Source organism: Diplotaxodon limnothrissa, linkage group LG18, assembly GCF_057381915.1.
Source record: "Diplotaxodon limnothrissa isolate DT_005_m linkage group LG18, D_limnothrissa_male_GT1.1, whole genome shotgun sequence".
Classification (NCBI taxonomy): domain Eukaryota; kingdom Metazoa; phylum Chordata; class Actinopteri; order Cichliformes; family Cichlidae; genus Diplotaxodon; species Diplotaxodon limnothrissa.
In genome coordinates, this window is record NC_140613.1 from 15118556 (window position 1) to 15142492 (window position 23937).

General features: G+C 42.4%; 1 protein-coding gene across 4 annotated transcripts in view; it reads right to left on the reverse strand.

The window, feature by feature from the left end:
• The window catches only part of mib1 (MIB E3 ubiquitin protein ligase 1), a 63103-nt gene that overhangs the window by 33594 nt on the left and 5572 nt on the right, over positions 1 to 23937 (reverse strand). For all 4 annotated transcript variants that reach the window (XM_085378265.1, XM_085378266.1, XM_085378264.1 and 1 more), the window contains exons 3-12: positions 20031 to 20160; positions 15818 to 15922; positions 14721 to 14787; positions 14169 to 14373; positions 12728 to 12911; positions 11554 to 11698; positions 11287 to 11420; positions 10355 to 10462; positions 10015 to 10212; positions 9231 to 9382 (exon numbers count right to left, since the gene is read on the reverse strand). In XM_085378265.1, the coding sequence (XP_085234391.1) occupies positions 9231 to 9382; positions 10015 to 10212; positions 10355 to 10462; positions 11287 to 11420; positions 11554 to 11698; positions 12728 to 12911; positions 14169 to 14373; positions 14721 to 14787; positions 15818 to 15922; positions 20031 to 20160 (1428 nt within the window). The remainder of the gene's footprint in view (positions 1 to 9230; positions 9383 to 10014; positions 10213 to 10354; positions 10463 to 11286; positions 11421 to 11553; positions 11699 to 12727; positions 12912 to 14168; positions 14374 to 14720; positions 14788 to 15817; positions 15923 to 20030; positions 20161 to 23937) is intronic.

Here is a 23937-nt window from a genome sequence, read left to right on the forward strand (position 1 = left end):
CAGGGGTCACTGGGACAGTCGACTATGGTATGGACTCTAAAACTTCTGTTATGTTCAGGGGCGGGGGGACTGGCTGTTCAGCCTTACATGGCAACCAAAAGGAAAGCCTTGAGTGTTGAACTGAATTTACACTCAAAGTCACCTTACAGTGCAGACTACCATACTTGGGAGAGAAAGAACGGTGAGGAAAAATGTTCTGCTCCTAACTTCCTGACCTTGGAAAGAGGTGAGAAAATTTCATATCTAAGATTACCTCCTTGGTGCACATACTTCTTTATGTACCCATATGAACATATGATAGCTATGGAATGTAAAGAAGTATGTATTCTTGGTGAGGTTCGAGCCCTCGTTCTGGAAAACTGATGTGCAGCACTGTTACAGGATACGTTTATGCTTTGTGTCAGATGGTGAAAAGAAAAACAGCAAACAAAGGTAAAAGTGAGGCAGGAAAAGAGTGAATTAATCTAAGTGGTGAGGCTCATACATTAGCTATACTGTCTCTGGGCAGTCTCACTGCAGCAATACTCGCTGTAGGGAAGTTTCTGCTTTCTCAAACTGGCTGACTTGGCCAATAAAAATCTCTCATCCAAGATACGTTAACAATTCATTTGACAATTACTTGGCATAAAATGATTGCAACCATGTTTTAGGCTCTGACAGCAACCTACACCAGCTATGAGCAGCTGCCTTGTGAGAGTGTCATATGAACAGAGCTTCCTTTCATTATTGAGTGATTTTGCTGCATTACAGCCCTTGAAATTCAGCCAGCTGCAACTTAGCACCAACTTCAGCGAGCGGTATGCTAGAGCTGTTGGACCATTAATACCATAATCTTTTCCAGTGCTGCAGCACAGTTCAAGTGGGGAAAGAAAGCAAGGTGAATTGAACCAGCAGCCTGCCACAGTTGCTGGCTGTTTAAAAATAAATAATAATAATTATAAAACAACTAAACGGGAAAAAAAAATGGAAGAGCGGTAAATTGTTGCTGAGAAGGCAGAATGAACTGTGGCCGCTATTGCTGCTGTCACAACCCGGCTCTAACCTATTGCTGTAACATATAGCTTCCGAGTTGACAACCTTGTGTGTTTAACTATGGCCACCCTTCCTTTATGCTAGTGCCCTTATCGACATCCCCACCCCACATCAACCCCGCTGCCCCGTTCTCCCCTCCCTTTCTCTGATTTCTGTGCTCTTTGTTCACGTTTGCTATGCTTGCCAAATGCTTTGCTGGGCTGCATGGCAGCCAGATTAGACCATCAAAAAGTGACAATGCAGGATCAGGGTCAACTCTGGCCTGTCAGCTGATTCCAATTGTCAACTGTTTCAAACAAATAAAGGCAACAGAACATAGGCAGAAGCGCAGTGACAGAAATGAAGCGAGGAGGGGAAAGAGGGAGGCGGGGAGTCGTTTGCATGGAGAGCTATTCATATCTAACACTCTCACCTATTCTGACCCCCGCTGCAGCCCGTGTCTGGATCATATATAAGGCTTGTACCAATTTTAGCACAGATTTACCACCCTTTAACCCACTTTAATATACACAATTCTCCCAAATTTGGCTCCAGATTAATAAAAAAGGAGCACATGAAAGATATATTAATTATAAAAACAAGTGTGTTAAAGGAAGTGAAGAAATATCAAACCAAGTTCAGTGGCTTAACTTTAAAGAACATAAATTCATACTAGCGATTTCTCTTTTCTGCAGTAAACGTGGATGAAGCCGACCTTTGAAAAGACAGGATAAACGCCTTTAAAATCCCTCTATAAAAACTCCTGCAGTGGAGTATGTACGCAACCATAGTATATAGGCTGTTGTCACATGAACTCATTAATATGCTAAGTAAAGGCCTGACTTACTCTCTTGCTTTTGAATAAAAGTAAAATCAAAGCAGAGAAGATAGGAGTGCAATAAACACATTATCTACTGTTATACGCATTTAAGCCATACAGCTGTTTGTATTCTATAAATTTGTTCCTTATTTGGGTTTTGCTCTGATTAATTTTTGTCTCTCCGAGTATGAGGAATACTGCAACGTTTTAAATACATGAGAATTTGAACAATGTTTAATTGTCGATTGCAGTTTTTACTATCTGGAATCAAATTAGCTTATAAGAAGTCCTCGAGGAACAGAGAAACTAGCAAACAGAAAAGGTCATTTCAATCCCAATCGAAAATAAAATACAAACCAACTTCTTTATTAATTTAAGAAAAACAGAGTGAAGCAGGCTTTTAAGCCTTTTCCCCTGCATTTATACCCATGTGGATCATATTCTCTCTGTCTTTTCTGTCAAAACATCAAAGGCAGGTGGGGTTGTGTGGCTCGCGCCTGCATGTTTCACCCAGGCCTTCAATAGCAATGACCTGCTGTCTGAGTGACAAACACAGCAGATGCTGACATTATCAAATGCTAAGTGCCTGTCGTCCCCCCCGTGCTTTTGCCCTGTTATGGCCCTTAGACGAGGTGAGCGGCCCGGCCACCTGACTCTGAGGGACAGTGTGTGTCTACGTGTGTGTATGTGAGCAAGCGTGAACGTGCATGTGTATGTTACAAATAGACCTGCCTCTGGTGTGCCATATCAAGCCGGCCCTATGCTGACCTCCATCCTGTCTACAAGCAGTCCGGTATATCCCTCAGCTGTCGCCGGCCACTCTGAGAACCTAATTTGTGCCACGGCAGGAAAAGTCAATAATTATAACAGCTGTTTCGACATTTGTTAGCACTGTGAAGGAATGATATAGTTTAAAAAAGTGCCAAACAAATGTCACTTGACTGTATTTTAATGCAGCACGGGTGCTCGAGTCAAGTGTTTTACAGCACAAATGAGAAAAAACACTGCAGCTATTAAGATTTTAAAGAAAAAACTATAACACCCCTATGCATGGCTAAAATATGGAGATTGTTTTATGTCTCTACGATAGCAGAAATTGCTTAATGATTTCATAATTAGCAACAACTACAATAAGTTTAGAAACATTCTTCTCCATGTGGGTGCTCTTGATCATTTTTATATGAACATTGTAATGACTTTAGGTACAAAACTGTACAATACTGTACTACCACGGAGCCCCGAAAGAGACATAAAATAATCTGCCCTCAGTCACTGTTCAATGTTCACAGTACTCTTTATACTGCAAATCAGTCCCCGTGACTTAAATGACTGGTTTAAATGAATGCTGTGACTTGACACCCCTCAGTGCTGCTGCAGGAATATGAGTGAGAGAGTGTGTACGTAGTTATGCCTCTGCATTTGTCTGTTGGGCGTCTCGGTGACCGGAGCAGAAGCGTGCTTGCAGCAGGGCCCATCTGTCAGAGCCTGTAATTGCTTCATGACTCCAGGACATTTGACTCAAGTGCAGTGCCACAGATTATTATTATCCTTTTCTCAGGGAACAATTTTTCTCACTCTCTGAGAGGGGGGCAAACATAAAACTTAAAAAGATAGTGAGGAGGATAAATAGACTGCCTGGGAGGCAGCAAAGGAGAAAGTTGGGTAAGCTTAATCAACTGTACCTGTGTGTTATTGGTGTGCTGGTAAATGGGGTGGAGGGTGCTAAATGTACCTGTGTGTCACACAGAAGTGGATGAATGTGAAGAGGCAAAGGGAAAAAATAGGAAAAAGAAACCCGGCAAGTAGGTTTGCATGCCGTGATGAGCCACGTGTCCATTTTTTTAAAAATGTCTTCATGTGTTTCCTTCCTTCCTTTTTTGGATAAAAAAAGATTGCTGTATTTTCAACAGTTCAAGCGTTTTGTCTCTGACACAGTGACTCCACAATGCTTTGCTAAAGCTGGTAAAATGGAACCAAATCACCTCTTGAATGGATTTGGTCCCCTTCAACCAGCTGTAGCTATGCTTTGATGACTACCGGAGCTCCTTTTGCTGTGACGCATTCAAAACAATCACTGGAATAACAGCAGGATACTTTTTGATGATGATGGCTTATGGCTTTCTCTCCACCAGCAACATCTGGAGTGTTCAGTGACTGTGCTAAACTTGTCTCATTTGACTAATAAAGAATCCAATCGCAGCTTCAAAACTCTTGTATGGTCCCCTTTCCTGAATCTGTGTTTCCCCTCTCTCTGCCTCTACAGGGATTTATAATCTCACCAGACTATCAACGGCTGTTTCAAAAATAGCAGGGGGACAGAAGTGCGGTGTGCAGTATTTCAGAAATACACCACTCACATGTCTGTGTGAGAATGTACGGCTGTCTTGCTAAGACACTTTCTAAACTCACTGTCACTAGATGCTAACAGTCAATTACACTGTGGGTGGGAGCAGGTAAAAGGGAGGTAGGGGGGTACAATGGAACTGCAAAAGAGATTGTGAATAAGAAATACAACAGCAAGACTGCAAGAAACCCAAGAAGGAGCAAAATATAGCCGTTTAGACAATGTACATTACACACAAGCACACTGAGACTCTTTGGACTCCTTTTCATTAAGCCTGATGTTAGTGATGTTAGACTAGCTGGGGTAGATGAGAGCCAGATGCTTCGGGGACAGAAGCTTCACGCACAAATCACAGGAGCAAACAGCTACAGGCTCCCACATTCACTCGCTGTGGGTGCAGAACAAGCAGGAAGCGCAAACCTAACTCCCTGTCACAGGACGTCTCCTGCCCGCACACATGAACTCCAGAAAATGTCAAGGGCATCTGGTCAGGACATTGTCAGAAGTTATCGTTTTTCACATGTACCACACAGCAAGAGATCGTTCCAGTGAGCATTCGTTCTTTCTTCTGGAAATTTAGTGTGTTTTGTTTAGGTGAGGATGGTGCCTCGCGTTGAGCTTGAGGACACGGGACAACCCCTCGCTAGCTGTGAATTCACCTGAGTGAATAGGTATTTGCGCTATTCTCTGGACCTAGCATGTTAATGGACCTAACTGGACCCAACTGATTAATCCCCTTGTGCCTCAGATCTTTGCATTCAAACACACGTCTCTATCGGCGGGAAAGTCCTAGAAAAGTCCAGGACTGCAGTGCATGTAAGAAATGCCTTGGATGCCCTTTTTAAAAAAAAGAAAGAAAAAAAAAGAGAGAGAGAAAATATAAAACATAAATATAAAAATCAGTGGTAAATCATTTTTTTCCACAACTGATCTAAAAGATGTAATTTGTCTAATTATTTAAAGCAATTAAGAGGATGTGGGTATAACATACAGACATTGATTAAATCTCAATTTGATTTAACAAACTTGGTTATAAATTCTTTTTCATTGGACTAATGACCATGAAATGCATTTGTGCACCATAACACGCACTAGTTTTCTCAATCAAAGCAGTCCAACTCGATTAGGCTGAAAGAAGCAAGAGTGAACAAACCTCCTGTTTCATCGATGTCAGCGATAAAGAAAATCTGAACATGCAAACGTTTTAATGCAAACATTTGACCCATGTCTCCACTCCTTTCTAAGTGGGATCCCTATTACAATACTACCATTATGGTGGTGCCTATTAGTGCCGACATTACAAAGGGAATAAATGTCTGCATTTCAGAGCACAGTGTGATCTCCTGCACAACCCTCCATCTCCTCGGGTGAGCCAATTACCATACGGGGTTTTGCCTGTATGTTGCCGTATTAAAAGAAAGCTGAGAACTATAAGGGGAGAGGGAGGAGGGCAAATATTACAAGGAGGTGACACGTAAAAGGGTACGGACGGCCGCTGCAGGGCTTGTTTAGAGCCCGTTTATGAGTCATGGGCTATTAATCGTATTGTTTACAGTATTGTAGCAGCTACTAGCTTCGAGCAGCCCGGGGGAAAGACACAGAGATGAGCCAGGCTCCCCTTGCAGGCTAGAGCTGTGGTAAACACACAGGGAGAACACACAAGAAAATCCTTCCCGGACATGTTACTGCTGGTTATACCAGCACTTTCAATTTACTAGCAATTGTAAAACTTAACAACTAGCTTTAATTTATGAGGAAATGCCTTAACATGCTGCAGCCGTGTCTATGTGTGAGTAATGAACAAGGTAAAATATAGTACAACTCCCCAGTTCCTGCTGCTCGCCTGTTGGTAGAGTTGATTTGTCTCAGTGTTTGGGACTCCAAGTTGAAAGATTCATCTGTCACCCACAGGGTTCTTCCTATGTGTCTTCCTCAATCTTGTTTCCACTGCTGGAAGACCCACCCACGCACATAACACATTACAAACACACCAGGGACTCTGACGCAGTCTCTACTTGAACCCAAAAGCCAGCATTTGATGTTTAGAACATACATCACTTAGCGTAACAGAAGAGAGGAAGCTCATTTTTAAATTGTTTTTCGCACTGTCGTGGAATTACACGGCAACAAGAAAATTATATTTTACAGTTGTTTGAGCCACGAATGCCAAAAGAGTCTGTGCTCAAACACAAGCAGGTCATCGGACTTATTAACCTGACGGGTTTTGTTTGATATCCTCCATCTCACTGCTCTCTGATTGGCTTCCAGTTTCAAGCAACTCTCATCTACAGCCATCAAGGCTTTTACATTTTTTTCCCCCTTTTGCAGAAGTATGTCAGGAATTTCTTTAAGCACTCAGTCAAAACAACTGCCTCTCCACTAAAAACACGCCAGACAAGGTGCTCCCACTTCAGCCTAGGGAGACATTTCCGAGGGCTTTAGGACTTGTAGACCGCCTCCACGATATTGCAGGAGCCCGAGTGTGAAATAAAAGTAAATGGGCAGACTGCAGAAGGTGACATATATCTTTGTCTTTCTGACGGCATGGGGACAGAGTGTGGACTGAGACAAGCAAAGAAAGCACAATAGGGCCTTTGATATAGAAACCACCATACTCAAATGAATCTTTCAGCAGGTCAGCTCTCTAACATATACTCTCAAACCCGACAGACTATTCTATTTAAATATTTAAAATGCAAATATCTTTTTTTTTTTTAACGGTGCCATTTATTCCTTGAGCATGTTTACTGTTGTTCATTAAAGTTTAAAGGTTGTGCAATAAAAGATAACGGTGGCCTTGCAATATTTTTTCCGCCCTCACCCTCTCGGATAACACAGACAGACTCGGACTGCAAACATATGGCCAGTTTTTCAGTTTCCTGTCTGTCATTTTCACTTCTTTCTGCAATTTATTCAATCAATTCTGAAATAGATTCAACAAAGACAGCCCTGAATCTATGTAATCATGTTTAATTACAGAATTTCAGGGATCATCAACTCTGGAATTACCTGCTGAAGAGAAGCAGGCAGGCTGGTTATGTATCATTTCAATAACAGAAAATAAATGAAACACTGCAGACTTCATTTAACATATTTCTGCACCTGTTTTTGTTTTTCCAGAGCATGCCGTGTATGAACACTGGCTTCATATTTCATTTAACTTATAATTTATATATTATAATATTAATATAATATATTTTATAAAACTGGATCTGCAATTTGCTTTTGAGATATATATATATATATATATATATATATATATATATATATATATATATATATATATATATATATATATATATATATATATATATATATATATATATACACACACACACATACATATATACATATACATATTTGCCAATATATTTGAACAAGGACAGATTTTAGCCTTGATAAATGCAGTTTTCTGTATTAATAAAGTGATTTTTAGGAGGTTTTTTCAATCTGAAATTAATCAATGTTAGAAACAGGCACTGGCTTTAGATAATCTGACCTACAGGGTACCAGATGTGGAGGGGCTGGACCAGGCCTGTGACCTTTGACAGGTGTTCCACAGCCCTGTGACCTTAATTCCATTTGTCCTAGTGCCAAAGGAATAAATGCCAACAAAGGGGAATGACATTTAGCCTGGGATAACCACGCTCATGCGGAAACACACACCTGAAGCACTCACAGCGGAAAGCAGATGTTAACTTTTCTAGAAACTGCTCCACTCCCTTTACCGTGGCGATGAAACATCAATTTCCATCACCTTAAGAGGTGGATGATAAACCTGATACAGTCATTGCTCAGAGCCATCTTTAATATGCTCATGGCTTAGAGAGCAGAATAAAACAGATAAAGACTGGAAAAGCAACCTGCTGGCCGGGAACAGCACCGACAAGGACAAAACGAAGTGCTGCCGCTGCACTGCAAGCCACTCCACACACGACACACACAATCGTGGAATAGCAAAACAGTGTGCAAACAAACACAAACGCTCCAGGTTTTTAGCTGTACCAATATAACAGTCAACACAGGAGACCACAGCATCCTTTTGAAAGATAGATACGCCTACAGTTCTTTAAATTAAATAGTCAATATAACTGAGATACCAAAGTAGAGCTTACAGGAGGATAACTTTTCTTTTAATTTCTTTTAAAGTGTTTTCAACTTAAACAAAAAAAAGCAGCGGATTCAGTGGAAGCAAATTTCAGCATGAAATTGGTAATTGCCTTTGAGATACTGCAGTACCACATTAAATTAACCCATGACTGTCCTCATCTAGACAACAGAAGGACTCAGTTAAAGAAGTGTAACAGTTATTGGACCTATACTAAGTACAACTATATTCCTGTAGGGTGGTGAGCCCAAATCCTTCATCAAGAGGAGGATAATGAATGATTCTGCCTGGCTCTCTGTCTTCTAGCTGCTAACAAGCAAAATATAAACCCTACTTGTTGTAGTTTTAAATAATTCTGTGCATTGTGTGGGTTCATTAGATTGAAATTAATCCTCTCTTCCTGTTTGATGACACATCAAATTTAATCTCATGCAGGAAAGTGTGAATAATATATCCAGGGTTTTTCCTACATATAACAAATTCACAGACATTTTTGTTTATTAAATGGCCAGGCCAGAAACAAGACGGTTAAATCACCAGGATAAATAAACAAAAAAACAACTCATATACTGAGACCATCTCATCACTATTTCTGGGGCAGGGAGACCAACTAAAATGTGATTTGTACACCACACAGACACTTCAAGATATTTGGTGTATCGCACAGTGTGGGTTCAATATGGCGTTTAATCACTTTATTCATATTCATAAAGTTCTCACTGAGGCAATTCTCTGTGGGACTTTCCTGTTAATCTCTGGAATTTGAGAATCAACAAATGAATCAATCAAATGTGGTTAATTTAGTGTGTGGACATAAGTTATGCACATGTCTCTAATTTTGGTTCCACTGAGCATATGAAACCGTTATTAACTGAGATCTGCATCGGCAGATTCCACTGAAACAAGCCTTCATTCGTCACAGTCGCCAAACCGAACATGTCACACACCTGGGGTTTCCTCTCAGGGCGGCGTGATGCAAAGCATTGAACCCGTTGTTGTTGGTGATGGTGACGTCAGCACCCGCCTCCAGCAGCACTGACAGCATATCATCTCTCTTCTTACTAATGGCATCGTGAAGAGGTGTGTCACCCTCTGAATCCTGAAGGGGAAACCTTATGTTAAGGACTGCTGTTTAAATAACGTAATTACAAGTCAGGTCTACAATGACCCCTCAAGTGTTACAATGTACTTCAAAAGCAGCTTATTCTATTCAAATTTATTTATATTGCACCACATCACAACAATAGTCGCTTCAAGGCACTTTTTATGGTAAGTAAATACCCTAAAATAATACAGAAAAAGCACCAGCAATCAGACAACTCCTATCAAGCACTTGGCAACAGCGGGAAGGAAAAACTCCCTTTTTGACAGGTAGAAAGCTCTGCGTGCCATCTGTGAACGCCACACTGTTGCTGTTTTGTTGTATACAATGTGGAAATTTCTGTAGGACGTCCTGCGCCTTTACTGAAGTCTTTCGCACAACACTCAAGCCACTTTGTAACTTAATATTTATACCTTTGCTCCCTTATTGTGTGTTTTTTTATTGTATGCTTTGACACAGTGTTTGCTTTTTATCCTCTTGTTTTGTCATTTATATATCTTTTTATATATCTTTCACAGCAGCACCCACAGTTCAGTTATACATGTACAATGACAAAATCGGGGGAAGTAAGCAACTAAGCTATGCCATGAAGTATTTTCTTAAAGGTAAATAAGTCAAGCGATACATACCTGAAGGCTAGGGTGGCAGCCGAAGTCCAAAAGGGTTTTAACCACCTGTAGATGGCCCTTGTTGACAGCTATGTGTAATGGAGTCTGCCTTCGTTTGTTCCTGGCATTCAGGTCTGCACCGCCCCTGTGCAGCACTTCAATGACAGAGCCTTCATCACCAAAAGCTGCGTGGTGCACTGCTCGGTCTCCATCTTTATCCTGGGAACAGTGACACATCCAAATAATGACTCCGTATTGTGTGAAATCTGGTGCGAAATGCAATATAAAAGAAAGCTGAGATGCGTTCGTGATAAGAAGAAGCACACATCAGAGACAGGTTATTTTTTCTAATTAGACAAACCTCAGCCTCCAGGTCCACATTGTGTTTAAGAAGCAGCTTTAGGACATCCACGTGACCGTTCTGACTGGCTGCCTGCATAGCGGTGTGTCCAGCACACTGCCCGTTCACCTGGAAAAACACATCAAGGGTCACTCAGAATACGGCCGCGTGTCAGCGTGCTGTTTAATGTTTAGAGCTGCCAAACACATGGTGATGAGACTGGTGAGGGTGTGTTTTAAATATTTGGATGTTGTACATGTGCATCCACAGTTGTGTGAGCAAGTTTCATCACCAACTGCAGCACTGCAAAAACTCAGAGCATAAATATTAATGTGAACTCCTTTGGGAGTCTCGAGACGTCTCTTGTCCTGGCAGCCAAATCACTTGGCCAGCCTCAGTGTGCTCAGCTTTAAGCAAATAATTCCACTGAAAGGCAACGGGGCATCTGGCCAGCACTCACCAATGACACACACACACACACACTCATTCAGTCTCCCTTTCTCTAAAGTGAAGACGGCATGGCAGACTGACGTAATCTTTTTTCTAGACCTATAGAAGGCACAGATTTCTGTCCTGCTGCCTGAGTAAGAACAAAATCTACAACCGTGTGGGGTTTGTAGATCTCCACTTGATTCTGAGAGTGAATCAGGCTCTGTGCTGCAGTGCACACCAGGGCTCATTGGTGCCTCCTTTGGGCCCAGCCTTAATGCCTTTCAGATTGAGAGAGGTGCAGGGGTGGGAGGATCTTTGAGAGGTTTCCTGGGAGACTCTCCTCAATATAGCCTCCTCAATATACTGAGAGAAGAGCCGAGCACAGCCAGGGGTATTCCAGCTCCAATTATAAATGTACCTATATCTTCTGCATAGGTTTAATGGTAGAATCATTCATCAAAAAGTCATCTAGAACTTCAACAGTTCCTTATATCAAAACATCAAAATGCTGGAGCACTCACATCCACATCAGGTCTCTTAAGAATGTCCTCCACTTTGGCCAAGTCTCCATTGGCTGCTGCCTTGACCAGCTCCTCATTGATGTCCCCAGACTCTTGTGTCTCAAATAGTTTCTTCAATAACTGAGACAGGCGTTCTGGACAAGCGAGCGGAAAACATCAGAGATTGATAGCATGTAGGTGCCAGATAACAGAGAGCAATGAAGCAATGAGGACAAAAAAACTAAAAATGATGCTCTCTCTGAGTTAGCGGTGCATGTTCGCACATACCTCCAGAGGCGTTGCTGACAGCGGAGCCGGAAGGGGCGATCTTGGTGACGGCAGCAGGGTTGTACGTCCAAGATGTCCCACAAACCTCGACCTTAAGGTCACTGTCAGAGTAGATCTGCTGCACACGGCCTACCTTGCCCAGGGTCTGTTTAGAAATGTTGTGACAAACTCATTAGTATATGAAGGCTTATTGTCTTTGGGCTACGTCCTGTGTAACACAGTCTGTAAGTGGCAGAGGACAGATGAAGAGGGACTGCAGTGAGGAAAGTAGAGCTGCGAGGGAAAGGATAATGTGGAAAGTACAGCAGCTCAAAAAGCCAGCATCCTACACAGAGCAGTTTATTATAAAATAAAACACTGACAGAAAAAAACAAGGTATGAGAGATGTTTGAGCAATGTTCTTATTATTCAGAGTGTACTCACTTGCACAAGAAAGAAAATGGATATAAAAGAAAGACCCTTCTACTTGCTAGACCATTTTTCATCTATACAGGCAATTTGGAGAGGACAGAGTATAACGCATTCCAATTTTGAATTATATCATCTCGATCCCGGCTATAAGGGAAAGAGGCACTTTGAGTGTGTTGAGCCGGGTCTGGGGCTGTCCTGGAGGATGTCATCAATAACGGGGACTGCTGCAGCAGAAGCGGCAGCAGGCGGCAAACAGCCATGGTTAGTGATCAAAGCTACAACCCATCTCAGAGTTTTAAGGCTCATTAGCTGCTGAGGGGGGCCAGTTTGGCAGGAACAAGTGGCATATTGGAGTAGACTGGCGTTACATAACCCACGGCATGCTGGGCAGCGATGAATAAACTTCATAATACGGGAAGAATAAAGTCATGTTAAGACTGAGAGAAGATTTTTTAAAAGAACTGGCAGCAAAGCATTCATAGATTTTACACAATGCTGCGTGTAAAGTCTTGTAGTAACTAAGACAAATGTAGCTACAATGAATAATTTCATTACATGTCCCTCTTTGTAGAAAAATTGTATTTATCTATACACATTTATTAAATAAATTTAATTTTTTTTCCCCAGCAAATCCTTAACCATAAAAAATTTATTTAAACATGTCCACATTTATTTCCTGTTTCTATTAATGTAACAGCCTCAACGTGACTGTGAGTGCGGTCAACTCTGCACAAATCAGTGTGAAAATCTATTAAACTCTTACAGGCAGCATCGCCTCAGCCCATTCTCCATGGCCTCTTTGTAGTAACTTGATGCGGTCAATGTCGTAGCAGATCTGGACCAGGTCTCCCACATGGAACTGGGAAGTGCCTCCCTCTGCACCAGCTGCGACTTCGCCACTGCGCACTACGTTAGCCTTTGTCAGCACTGCTGGGTTGAACGTCCATCTGAGGACAGAGAGAGCGATGCATTCAAGCAACACCGACTAGCTCCCCTAAACTGTGATAGCTGATGTGAGGTATAGAATTTGAGCAAGCTACGCTGGAGCAATAAATAATAAGGCACCAATAAATGGGCAAAATGGGAGCATTTCTTCTGAATTAATGCAAGCATTTCTCCCCAGACGTGAATGTGAGAGCATAAAGTGTTCAGGCTTCACTGATGTTTGATTTCTGACACAAAGCTTGCAAAAAAAAAAAAAAAAAAAAAAAAAAAAAGGGGCAAACTTTTTTCTTTTTTTTGCTTTGGTGAAACAAAAATGGTGCATGAATTGTCTAGCTAGGAACTTTTCATTTTAAACATCCTTTAATTTACAACATTATTTAATTTGGATTTATTTCAACAACATAATTCTAGGCAATATTAATGAATGCAAAAAAAACTATAGTAAAAAAAAATTGCTGTTATTGAATTTGCTTTTTTAAAATCAGTCAGGACTCATTCAAAGATGGTATGTGAAGCAAGGAAGTATCACTCTGTAACAAGCTTCTTTCAGCTACTCCCTTACCCACAAGGGATAGTCACAGTGGATGTATCTGCATATTGAATTTAGCCCACATTTTACACCGGATGCCCTTCCTGATGCAACCCCTCTGAGGGTCTGCTCCTCTTGTTCGTGTGTTAGGCAAACGTGTTACAGAGTGATATAAGCCTCACTGTGTAATTAAACTGCAAAAAAAAAAAAAAGCAGAGAAAGCGCATCTATACCTCCAACAGAGCAGAAGTCTGAAAGGTCTTCTCCCCAGTAATTATCTTCACAGCATTTGAATAATTTAAGCTCATCAACGTAATAAAAATAAAGTGGGCTAAATTTAGACCGCTTTTACATTACTGGTCCACATGCCCAATATTAAACGACTCCCAAAAGAACTTGATCGAGGTATATCTATGATCACTATCAAAGAGCATGTTGAGAACATTTAATAAACACTAGAAGCGACAAAGTGCTTTTACATTCACAGAAAATCCACTTTAATTATGCATTTCACTAGAAATTGACTGCTAATTTATTGAGAGTCTCTTCTCTCGAGTGTTAAAAAGCATAATTACATCCTACGGTGAAGATGTGCTGAGAAGTGTTTTGCTGCTTCTGAATGACCTTAAGTGGAAGGGGTTATCTAAAACTAAGAAATATGTTTTTTAGTAGTCAAATACTAAAAAATAAGTAAATCAATTATTCCGAGCCTCCATGTCAAGCGCTGCACCTGTTCCCGCTGGGGTACTGAACCACAATGTCGTGATCCTCATCGATGCCGCACACTGTGCCGGTGGTCGTGAGCGTCTCAAACATGCCGTCAGTCCACCCTCCGTGTCCATGCTGGAGGGACTGTACAATCTCGAGATCCAGATCAATGTTTACCAGGTCCCCAATCTGAAGGCCACCAGGATTTCTGTTGCCATTCTGTTCACCTGAGACGATTAAGGTAACGTTAGATTTATTAAAAATGTGATTTGCACGAGTTGCCCTGAAGAGAGGCAGCACTGCAGAGTGATTGTATATACTACACATCAAAATTTGTTGCAGTTTTAAACCCAGAAAGACAATTTATTCCACGAGTACCTGAACACTGTAACTGCATGACCTGAGTCTATACCTGGTTTTGGAGCCATGTGACTATGTAGTGCTGACATCTAGTGGCCACACAGACTTTACTACAAGAAAAACTCCTCGAATGTCCTTGAATTCACTGCACCAGCACGCTAGGTGAACAAATTGGTGCAATAACGACGCAGACACATATCACCGGCTTGCTTACCTAAAACCGGACAGTGGTCTCTGTAAAATGTCCCTCCTTTGGCATCCTGGACACATTTGAGGTCCGACTAAAAGGGGAAAAAAAGATGGAACGGGTTACATAATTAACCAAGGTAATTCCATTAGAGGGGAATAGTGATGGATAATGACACTGAGAATTTATGCACTTCAGTTGCAGAGGCACATCAGTTGCCTACAATACCCACAATATCAGTGCCCTAAGCAACATGGTATATGGCAGGAAACTGAAACACTATACTGCTACACGGAGAAAGCATCATATCATTTGTGATGACTCAGATGTGCATCCACTGTAGCAGAGTTAGAGGGCAGAGATCATCATAAGACAGTGCAAACGCTCCTCTGAACTGATGGATCGCCAAAGTCATGACTGCAACACGTCTCAGTAAATTAATAACTGTCTCTTAGACTGCATATCCAGCGGGATGTGTTTGATCTTATAGTACTGTGCACATGAAGCAGGCATCGCAACAGAGGAAACGCTTTGGCCTCTCACGCTGCGTTTGGAAAATACAGTAAGCTGCAATTCTTTTTTATTCCTTTGAAGGATTTATCCGATCTTCATAAAATAAAGCCGAAATAAAACCGTCAATACGGGGGTCTAATCCATGATTTACTTAATCCAAAGGCAGATGCCACCTACCTTCCTTTCAATCTATTAGAATAACAAAGGACAAATCTGTTATGCAACTGAGAAACCCGATTGGCCGCTTTCATAAAAAGGAAGAGGCAGTCTGCACCAATGAAGGACACGCTTTTCATCTGGAACGCGTGTGTAGCTGAGCCCATGACATCCCCAGGAGAATGTCCCCCCTTTCTAAAGTTGACCGCCATGTTCACCGTGTCCCCTTATAAAGCAGAAGGAACAGATTGCCTTTATCATGCAGATACCTCCCCCTTCCAGCTGCCTGGACAATAGTGCCGTACTCACGTGTCTCTCACAAAGGCCTGGCAGTAAAAGAAAGAGCCTCAGCTCCACGGTTAGATACAAAAGCCAACTGACAGCTGATCTTTTGTGTGAATCCGTCTGTGTGAGGGAGTTAGTGAGCATGAGGTTCATACTAGAAGTTTGCTCACCATTCCCTCAAAGCCAACTCTGTACAGGTTCTTGGCCCCGTTGTCCCACAGTACGTAGGCAGCGCTGTGAGGGCTGGCCGCACTCCAGTCCTGGATCTCTGTTACCTGTAGAGAGAGGAGGGAGAAGATGAGAAACAGCAGAGGACACATTAAAAGCAGGGTGTTTTAATCTGAATTACATGAAAATAAAACAGCAAACATACAAGGAATATACAGCAAAGGTTTGTAAAACACCAAAGCTCTTCTCTGGGTTTTGGCTCCCTTTTGCTCAGTTCTTTGTCAAGATGAGCCCACACTGCTCTAATAATATGGAGGTCCAGGCTCTGAGGAGGCCCATCCATTACTGAAAGTGTTCCTCTGAGTGTTTTTCTAAGCAAGTATGTTTTTGCTGCTGAAAAATGAAGCCGTTGCCAATATGTTGCTTTGCAGATGGTAGTGCACAGTGGGTTGATAGAGAGAGTCCCAAACCTTGACAGAGCCTCCACCGTGTTTTACAGACGGCTGTAGACAACTTGAACCAAAGACTTAAAATTTGGATTCATAACTCCATGAGATCTGTTCCCTCTGATTTGCAATCTAGTTCTTGTTTAATTTGGCATACCTCAGCCTCTTCTTCCTGTTTCCCCTACTTAAGAATGGCTTCTTGACAGCCACCCTTCCAATGAGATCATTTCTGATGAGGCTTCAGTAAAGTGTATCAACTGAAGGGTAATGTGAATCTCCCCAAGACTCTTGCACAGTACTACGTTGTTTCACATTCTCTGCAAGTTGTCCAGTTACTGAGTTTTTAAAGGAAAGCTTATTCCCTAAACACTAAGAAATATTAGGGGTGGGACTAATCAAGCACAAACCCAATTAGGTGTTGATGTGTTGGGTCACAATTAGATTATGATTTTGTTGTTCCTGAATTTGCATTTTCACAGTCAATGCTAAACCTTTTATTGTTTCCACAGTTATTTAGACCTGTGCAACCTCCAAGGGTATTTTAATGAAAACAAATAAACAAATAGTGTTTGTTTAAAAAGAAAGAAAAAATAGGCGTCGTTTAGCCAAAGTGCAGACAAAGCACGTTTATAAAAAACACGAGTGAGGTTTTAACTAAAAAAAAAAATCAAGTATCATGTGTTGTTGCTTTTCTTATTGGAGTTATTTATTTTTAAATCTCTATAAATCCCTGAGCATCAGTACACTGATATTAAAGCACCATTACACAGTTGTAACAAAGTGTCATCTGACACCATGTCCCAAGTTCCCACTTGCTTGTTTTTACACACTTTGGAAACATACAAGAAACTGCCTTACAAAGACACTCCCACCACTACCAGACCCTCGTTTACACAGAGATATAAAAAAAAACAAAAAACATATATTTGTACATGATAAATATAATAACGCCAAGTGCCATTCGTTCCCAGAGAGAAGGCTGTTCTTGTTCTTGTGGTGATGCACTATTAAAATATTAATAAACTCCAAGTAGCTGGCTGCGCTAAACTTCTCAGTGTGTGGATCCAAGTTTTATAATTAGAGGGGAGTGAGTGGAAATCAGTCAGGCTATTCTTGACTAGCTTGTAGGTCCAGTGTAATGATAAAACTATCACTAAAGACCCCAACAGCGTCTTTAAAGATCCTTTTTTTGATTTAGTATTCACTGGATTAAACCATCAATAATGCTATACATATACATTTGTTATGAGAACGTGACTTTTAGCTGTAAGCTAACTAAAATGATGCGTTACAGGCATAAAAAATAAAAATAAAAAAGCAATAAGCTATGAATATTGGACTTCAAAATCCATTCTGCTTTGAAAGAAATAAGGATTTTTACAAGACAATTCTCTCCTCATCAGAAGCAGCTCAGAGCTTTCATATCGCCGAGGAGATGCTGTGGAGGAATAAATTATTTCTTTAATTAAAGGCTGTGCCTTAAGTAAATACAGAAAACAAACTATTAAATTATGTTCAGCCCCCTTCCAGTGTTAATTGATTAATGGGCCTTAGGAGGTAATATTCATGCTAACCTAACAGAATATCTAAGCTGGAGGACATGTAATAGTGGTTTTCTGGAGAGCATACTGCTTACAGCATCATAAAACTGTAATGAGATATGCCATTAAATAACACAGCAAAATGAAGTCTTAAATTGCCTAGAGGGACTCTTAAATTGAATACTCTGGGGACTGGACCAGAGTCAAAATACACGCACTTTACAGCACAGCAAGAGCATAAATCTAAATAGACTGGGCTAAACAAATTCAACCTCATCAGACATCGCATTACTTTCTAATGACATATTTAAGGCTAGAATAACCTGCAGCAAAGAAAAAGTGTTTATAATCACAGAAAAGATGAACAGGAATCAGCAGCGTGAACCTAAGGGGAGGAAAACAGGCGTTTCAGTGACGCACACAAGGTTATTACCAGTCCTGTGTGGAGGACCTGACAACTAAATTGAAGGGTAAAGTTGGATTTTTGTATAGAAACAAATCCTGTTTCTCATTTTCTACTCGTGAAGACAACTGTACAATTATGTCTGCTCTTGATTATGGCCGTATTGTGCACATCCACGCCTCTTCCTCCCCCTGTGGTTACCACAACAGGCCCGCACAACATGCAGAAAACCTGCGATGTGAGATAACACCAACATGACTTCTGATAAAAAACATTTGGAAAAATGCTGAAGGGATACATGTAGATGTGCACTGCTCAAAAAAACATTAAGGGAACACCCAGTCATCACATTGTAGAGAATGGAGTTTTAAACATGGCAGACATATAATACTCTTTCCTTAACCCTGCTCACTTATTTTTCTTTAGCTTTGCTTTTTGTTTCCTTGTTACATCAGGTAGCATCAGAGAACACCTGCAGCACAGGTAGTCCAGCTCTTCCAGGATACCTCATCCAAAAGTGCTGTAACAATACCCCCATTACATGGGGGGAACTGGACTGGGCTCTGGAAGGGCATGAACCCAGCAACAGAATCTGTATTGGCTTGGTTGTGTGAGGAGGAACAGAAGAAGCACTGCCAGAGTGCTACAAAATGATCTCCAGCAGGTTATTCACATGCACGTTTCTGACCAAGTGACGCAAACACATAACGTCGGGACATATGAAGGTGTTCCAGCATCCTTGGGACACCTTAGTGCTCACAGGCCCATGCTGTGCAACTCAACTGGCATTCACCAGAGAACATCAGAACTGACAGGTCCACCACAGGCACCCAGTTCTCGCTACAGATGAGATCAGGTTTACACCGAGCACATGTGACCGACATTAAAGAGTCTGGAGACACCCAGGCAAATGTTACACTGGCCTGCAACATCATCCAGTATGACCGGTTTGGCAGTGGGTCAGCGACGGGCAGATTCCACAGATCTCCATATGTAAGCTAACGGTACCCTGACTGCTGTTACACACCAGGATAAAATCCTCAGACCTGCTGTCACACCTTATGCTGGTGCAGTGAGCCTTGGTTTCATCTTGATTCAAGTCAGTTCTTATGGAAAATGCAGCTCAATCTTTACAATCAATTGTCACCTTGTTTTCTAATTTTGCTTTTTAAATTTCCTTTTGCTGTCCACAGAAACTTAAAAGTATAGAAGGAGCAGTAATGGACTGATCTCTTTGTGTTACGCTCCTAACATGTTGAGTCAAGCAGTGAACTTCCTGTTTTGTTTCAGGCTACTGTGCTTTGTTTTTCAACCAAACCATATCCTGGGATGTAAGATTGTTTTTTTTTCCTGCCTAGGATTTTTTGTGAAAAAGATCTTTGAGATTTCTCTGGCAGGTTTGCTAGGCCTGTATTACCTCCAAGGATTTATAATCCTTTTAGTTGTACAACTTTAAAATAAGGCAGAGACAGTTTTGCCTGCATTTCTCAACGCTACCCATTAATAATCATGCATATTTATCTGAACAAACAAAGCTCACTTGTGAAACAGGATTTAGTGGAGACAAATTTCCTGTCTTTTTATTACCATTGTTACCAAGTGACTGGGACCCAGATGAGCTCTCAGATGAGCAATTTTATTTATAATTTTATTTATAAAATTGCTCATCTGTCCTTCTCCGTAAAGTTAGGAATAGTTAGTAGGCACTGAAAGCACATCGCTTTGCCATTCTAGAAAATTGGTACATTGCTTGCTTTTGGCTTGGGGAGGGAAGGGGAAAAAAGGCACAGTTAGAAACTCCAATTTTTCTGGCAGCTTCCCTTACCTTTCCTCTCCTCCCATTCCCTCCATCCTGGTCTTCCCACTGCCAGTCGACTCCTCTCACAACCCGACCACCAGCAAAGATTCCTCTGGCTGTGATTTTCTTTGACTTGCGACGTGACTCCAAAAGTACTCTGTCAAGACAAAATACGTTTTATAAATGTAGACCATTATTGTTTATTTGGACAAGCAAACTGTGTTTAGGTGGATCAACTCACATGCATTTTAATTATGTGTAAATACTGCAGAGGCGTGCCTGTTGTACAATAATTACTAAATTATATGCCACTATTCCTCCAGCCACAGCTCGTCCTTAACTGTGTGCCTTCTGTCCAACTTCACTTTCAGTACATGGGACGCTGTTACCATCCTCTTTTGTCACTCAGCACCTCGTGTTTGATTGAAGTAAAAGATAATAAACAAAAGACTTCTGTCACAGTTAGGCTGGATACAGACTTTTGCTGGCAATTTTGTAGAGCCTGTAATGTAACCTATGGAAGTGTTTGACGTTGTCGCCAGTATTTACCGTGTGATCATATCCTGGTGTTTTACACGCAGTGCCAGCGATCCAATAGAAATAAATAAAATGCTGGGACTTTTTTCCCTTCTGGGTCCCAGCTCTTATTTCCCCACTTCTTTGTAAAATCCTTCACATTCATTCCGATAGTTTTGGCAATCTCCCTCCAGGAATCTGCTGACGTTTATGAGTCCTTATATTGATGCTATGATTATTATTCTTTATTTTGAGACAATAATTGTTATTCTCTCACTGATAAATTTTTAAACTTTGGCAAAAAAGTAGCTGGAAATGTAGAGGACGAATCGATAGAATCAATAGCTGTAGGCCACATCGACCTGATGTGTAGTTAACTTCTAGGGAGGTGTGTAGGGTATACCGTAGGGTACGCCATATGTTACATCGCAAATTCCCAGCTAAAGCAGTTAGAAAGGGACTGGAATTGATTTTATTTTCTAGTCTTACTGACCACTCAAGGAACTTTACACTACAGCCAAAAACACAAATGCATTCAAACAGAGCTTTACTGAACTTCATGTATTTAACACAATTTAGAATTACCAGTCAAACTAACATGCATGTTTTTTGCAGTGTGGGAGGAAGCTGTAGTCCCCAGAGGAAACCCACACAGGCACAGGGAGAGCATACAACCTCCACACAGTGATGCGCCAAACAACCCAGAACCTTTTAGCTGTGAGGCAGCAGGGCTAACCACAGCAGCACTGTGACAGCTGCCCTTCCTACTACCATCTTCTCAGGTATTTTTTAAAATCACAAACACACAATGTCACAGTGAATAGCGATTAGCTCTCTAGAACACAAAAAGTTTTTATGCACTCAAAATCAGACACTAAATTTTTGGCACAGCAAATGAAAAGTAAGAAGTACTCAAACACACCATTACAATGCTCTGAGGCATGCTCAAAACACCAGCATAGCTATAAGGAAAACAAATTAATAGATATTGGCAAATAAAACCTCAGACAGAGCTCTAACAATCAAAGACCATATGAGTCTTGGTAGGCACAGCAGCTGGACAGTGTAGGTCTAACCAATGCAAACAGCTTGTGGCCTCTAACCACTCCCTCCTCAGCAGTTACTGAGAGAATCTAATGTGGTGTAACAAAACACTCCTCCATGCAGTAGGAGCAGTGTGAGTCAGGGAGTCCTCAAGCACCCATTGTACATTATGCAATGTCTGTCTCAGGGGAAATGCAGTTGAAAAGTCTGCCAGCTGTTGGACCATGTGTTCATTTACTAAACTACGGTGTTTAGCTAATATAGGCCTGAAATGGATGCATCAGAGTACTGACGGTATAAGTGGAATCACAGTCAAGTGCTGGTTGTGCAATTTAGGAAGTAAATACTCCATCCATCCATTTTCATCCGCTTTGTCCGGGGCCGGGTCGCGGGGGCAGCAGCCTAAGCAAAGAGGCCCAGACCTCCCTCTCCCCAGCCACCTCCTCCAGCTTATCCGGGGGAATACCAAGGCGTTCCCAGGCCAGCCGAGAGATATAATCTCTCCAGCGTGTCCTGGGTCTGCCCCGGGGCCTCCTCCCGGTGGGACATGCCTGGAACACCTCACCCAGGAGGCGCCCAGGGGGCATCCTTGTCAGATGCCCGAACCACCTCAGCTGGCTCCTTTCGATGTGGAGCAGCAGCTGCTCTACTCTGAGCCCCTCCCGGATGGCCGAACTTCTCACCCTGTCTCTAAGGGAGAGGCCAGCCACCCTTCGGAGGAAGCTCATTTCTGCCGCTTGTATCCGCGATCTCGTTCTTTCGGTCACTACCCACAGCTCGTGGCCATAGGTGAGGGTAGGGACGTAGATCGACCGGTAAATTGAGAGCTTCGCTTTTACACTCAGCTCCCTCTTCACCACGACGGACCGGTGCAGCGTCCGCATTACTGCAGCTGCAGCCCCAATCCGTCTGTCGATCTCCGGCTCCCTTCTCCCATCACTCGCGAACAAGACCCCGAGATACTTGAACTCCTCCACTTGGGGCAGGAACTCATCCCCGACCCGGAGTGGGCACTCCACCCTTTTCCGGCTGAGAACCATGGCCTCAGATTTGGAGGTGCTGATCCTCATTCCCGCTGCTTCACACTCGGCTGCGAACCGCTCCAGTGCGAGCTGGAGGCCCTCACCCGATGAAGCCAACAGAACCACATCATCTGCAAAAATCAGAGATGAGATTCTGAGGCCACCAAAGCGAAAGCCCTCTGCCACTTGGCTGCGCCTAGAAATCCTGTCCATAAAAATTATGAACAGAACCGGAGACAAAGGGCAGCCCTGGCGGAGCCCATCACCCACCGGGAACGAGTCCGACTTATTGCCGGCAATGCGAACCAAGCTCTTGCAACGGTTGTATAGGGATCGAATGGCCCGTAGCAATGGGCCAGACACCCCATATTCCCGCAACACCTCCCACAGGACACCCCGAGGGACACGGTCGAATGCCTTCTCCAAGTCCACAAAACACATGTAGACTGGTTGGGCAAACTCCCATGCACCCTCAAGTATCCTGGAGAGGATAAAGAGCTGGTCCAGTGTTCCACGACCAGGACGAAAACCGCATTGTTCCTCCTGTATCCGAGGTTCGACTAACGGACGAACTCTCCTTTCCAGCACCCTGGCATAGACTTTCCCAGGGAGGCTGAGGAGTGTGATCCCCCTGTAGTTGGAACACACCCTCCGGTCCCCTTTCTTGAAGATGGGGACCACCACCCCGGTCTGCCAGTCCACAGGTACTGCCCCTGATCTCCACGCAACATTGCAGAGGCGTGTCAACCAGGACAGCCCTACAACGTCCAGAGCCTTCAGGAACTCGGGGCGGACCTCATCAACACCAGGGGCTCTGCCACCAAGGAGTTGTTTAACTGCCTCAGTGACCTCGCCCCCGGAAATTGGCGGGTCATTCCCCTCATCCCCAGACTCTGCTTCCTCCTCGGAAGACGTGTCAGTGGGATTAAGGAGGTCCTCGAAGTATTCCTTCCACCGCCTGACAATTTTCTCAGTCGACGTCAGCAGCGTAGTAAATACTCTTCCAACAAAATAAGCATCCTTACTCTTCATCTACAGCACAGAGAGGAGCCCCCTGATAACTTTAAGCTCAGCCCATGAGCAACTGTGATCCGGCAGCTCGGGGTGAGACCAGAAGAGAATTTCTCTTCCATTTCAACTCTTCTGTTCTTGTTGTCATAGCAGAGAAAACCTCTCTAACACTAAAAAAAAAAATACAAAACTATAAATCAATGGAAAATCCTGCAGGATATTACTCAGACTGTTCAGGTACACTTTTTTGCTCTCAAACATATGTTGGCACTTAGTCTATAAAACTTAAAGATTCTCTGATAGAGGGCAAGGCAGAGTAAAATTCTTTTCTTCAATCTGAC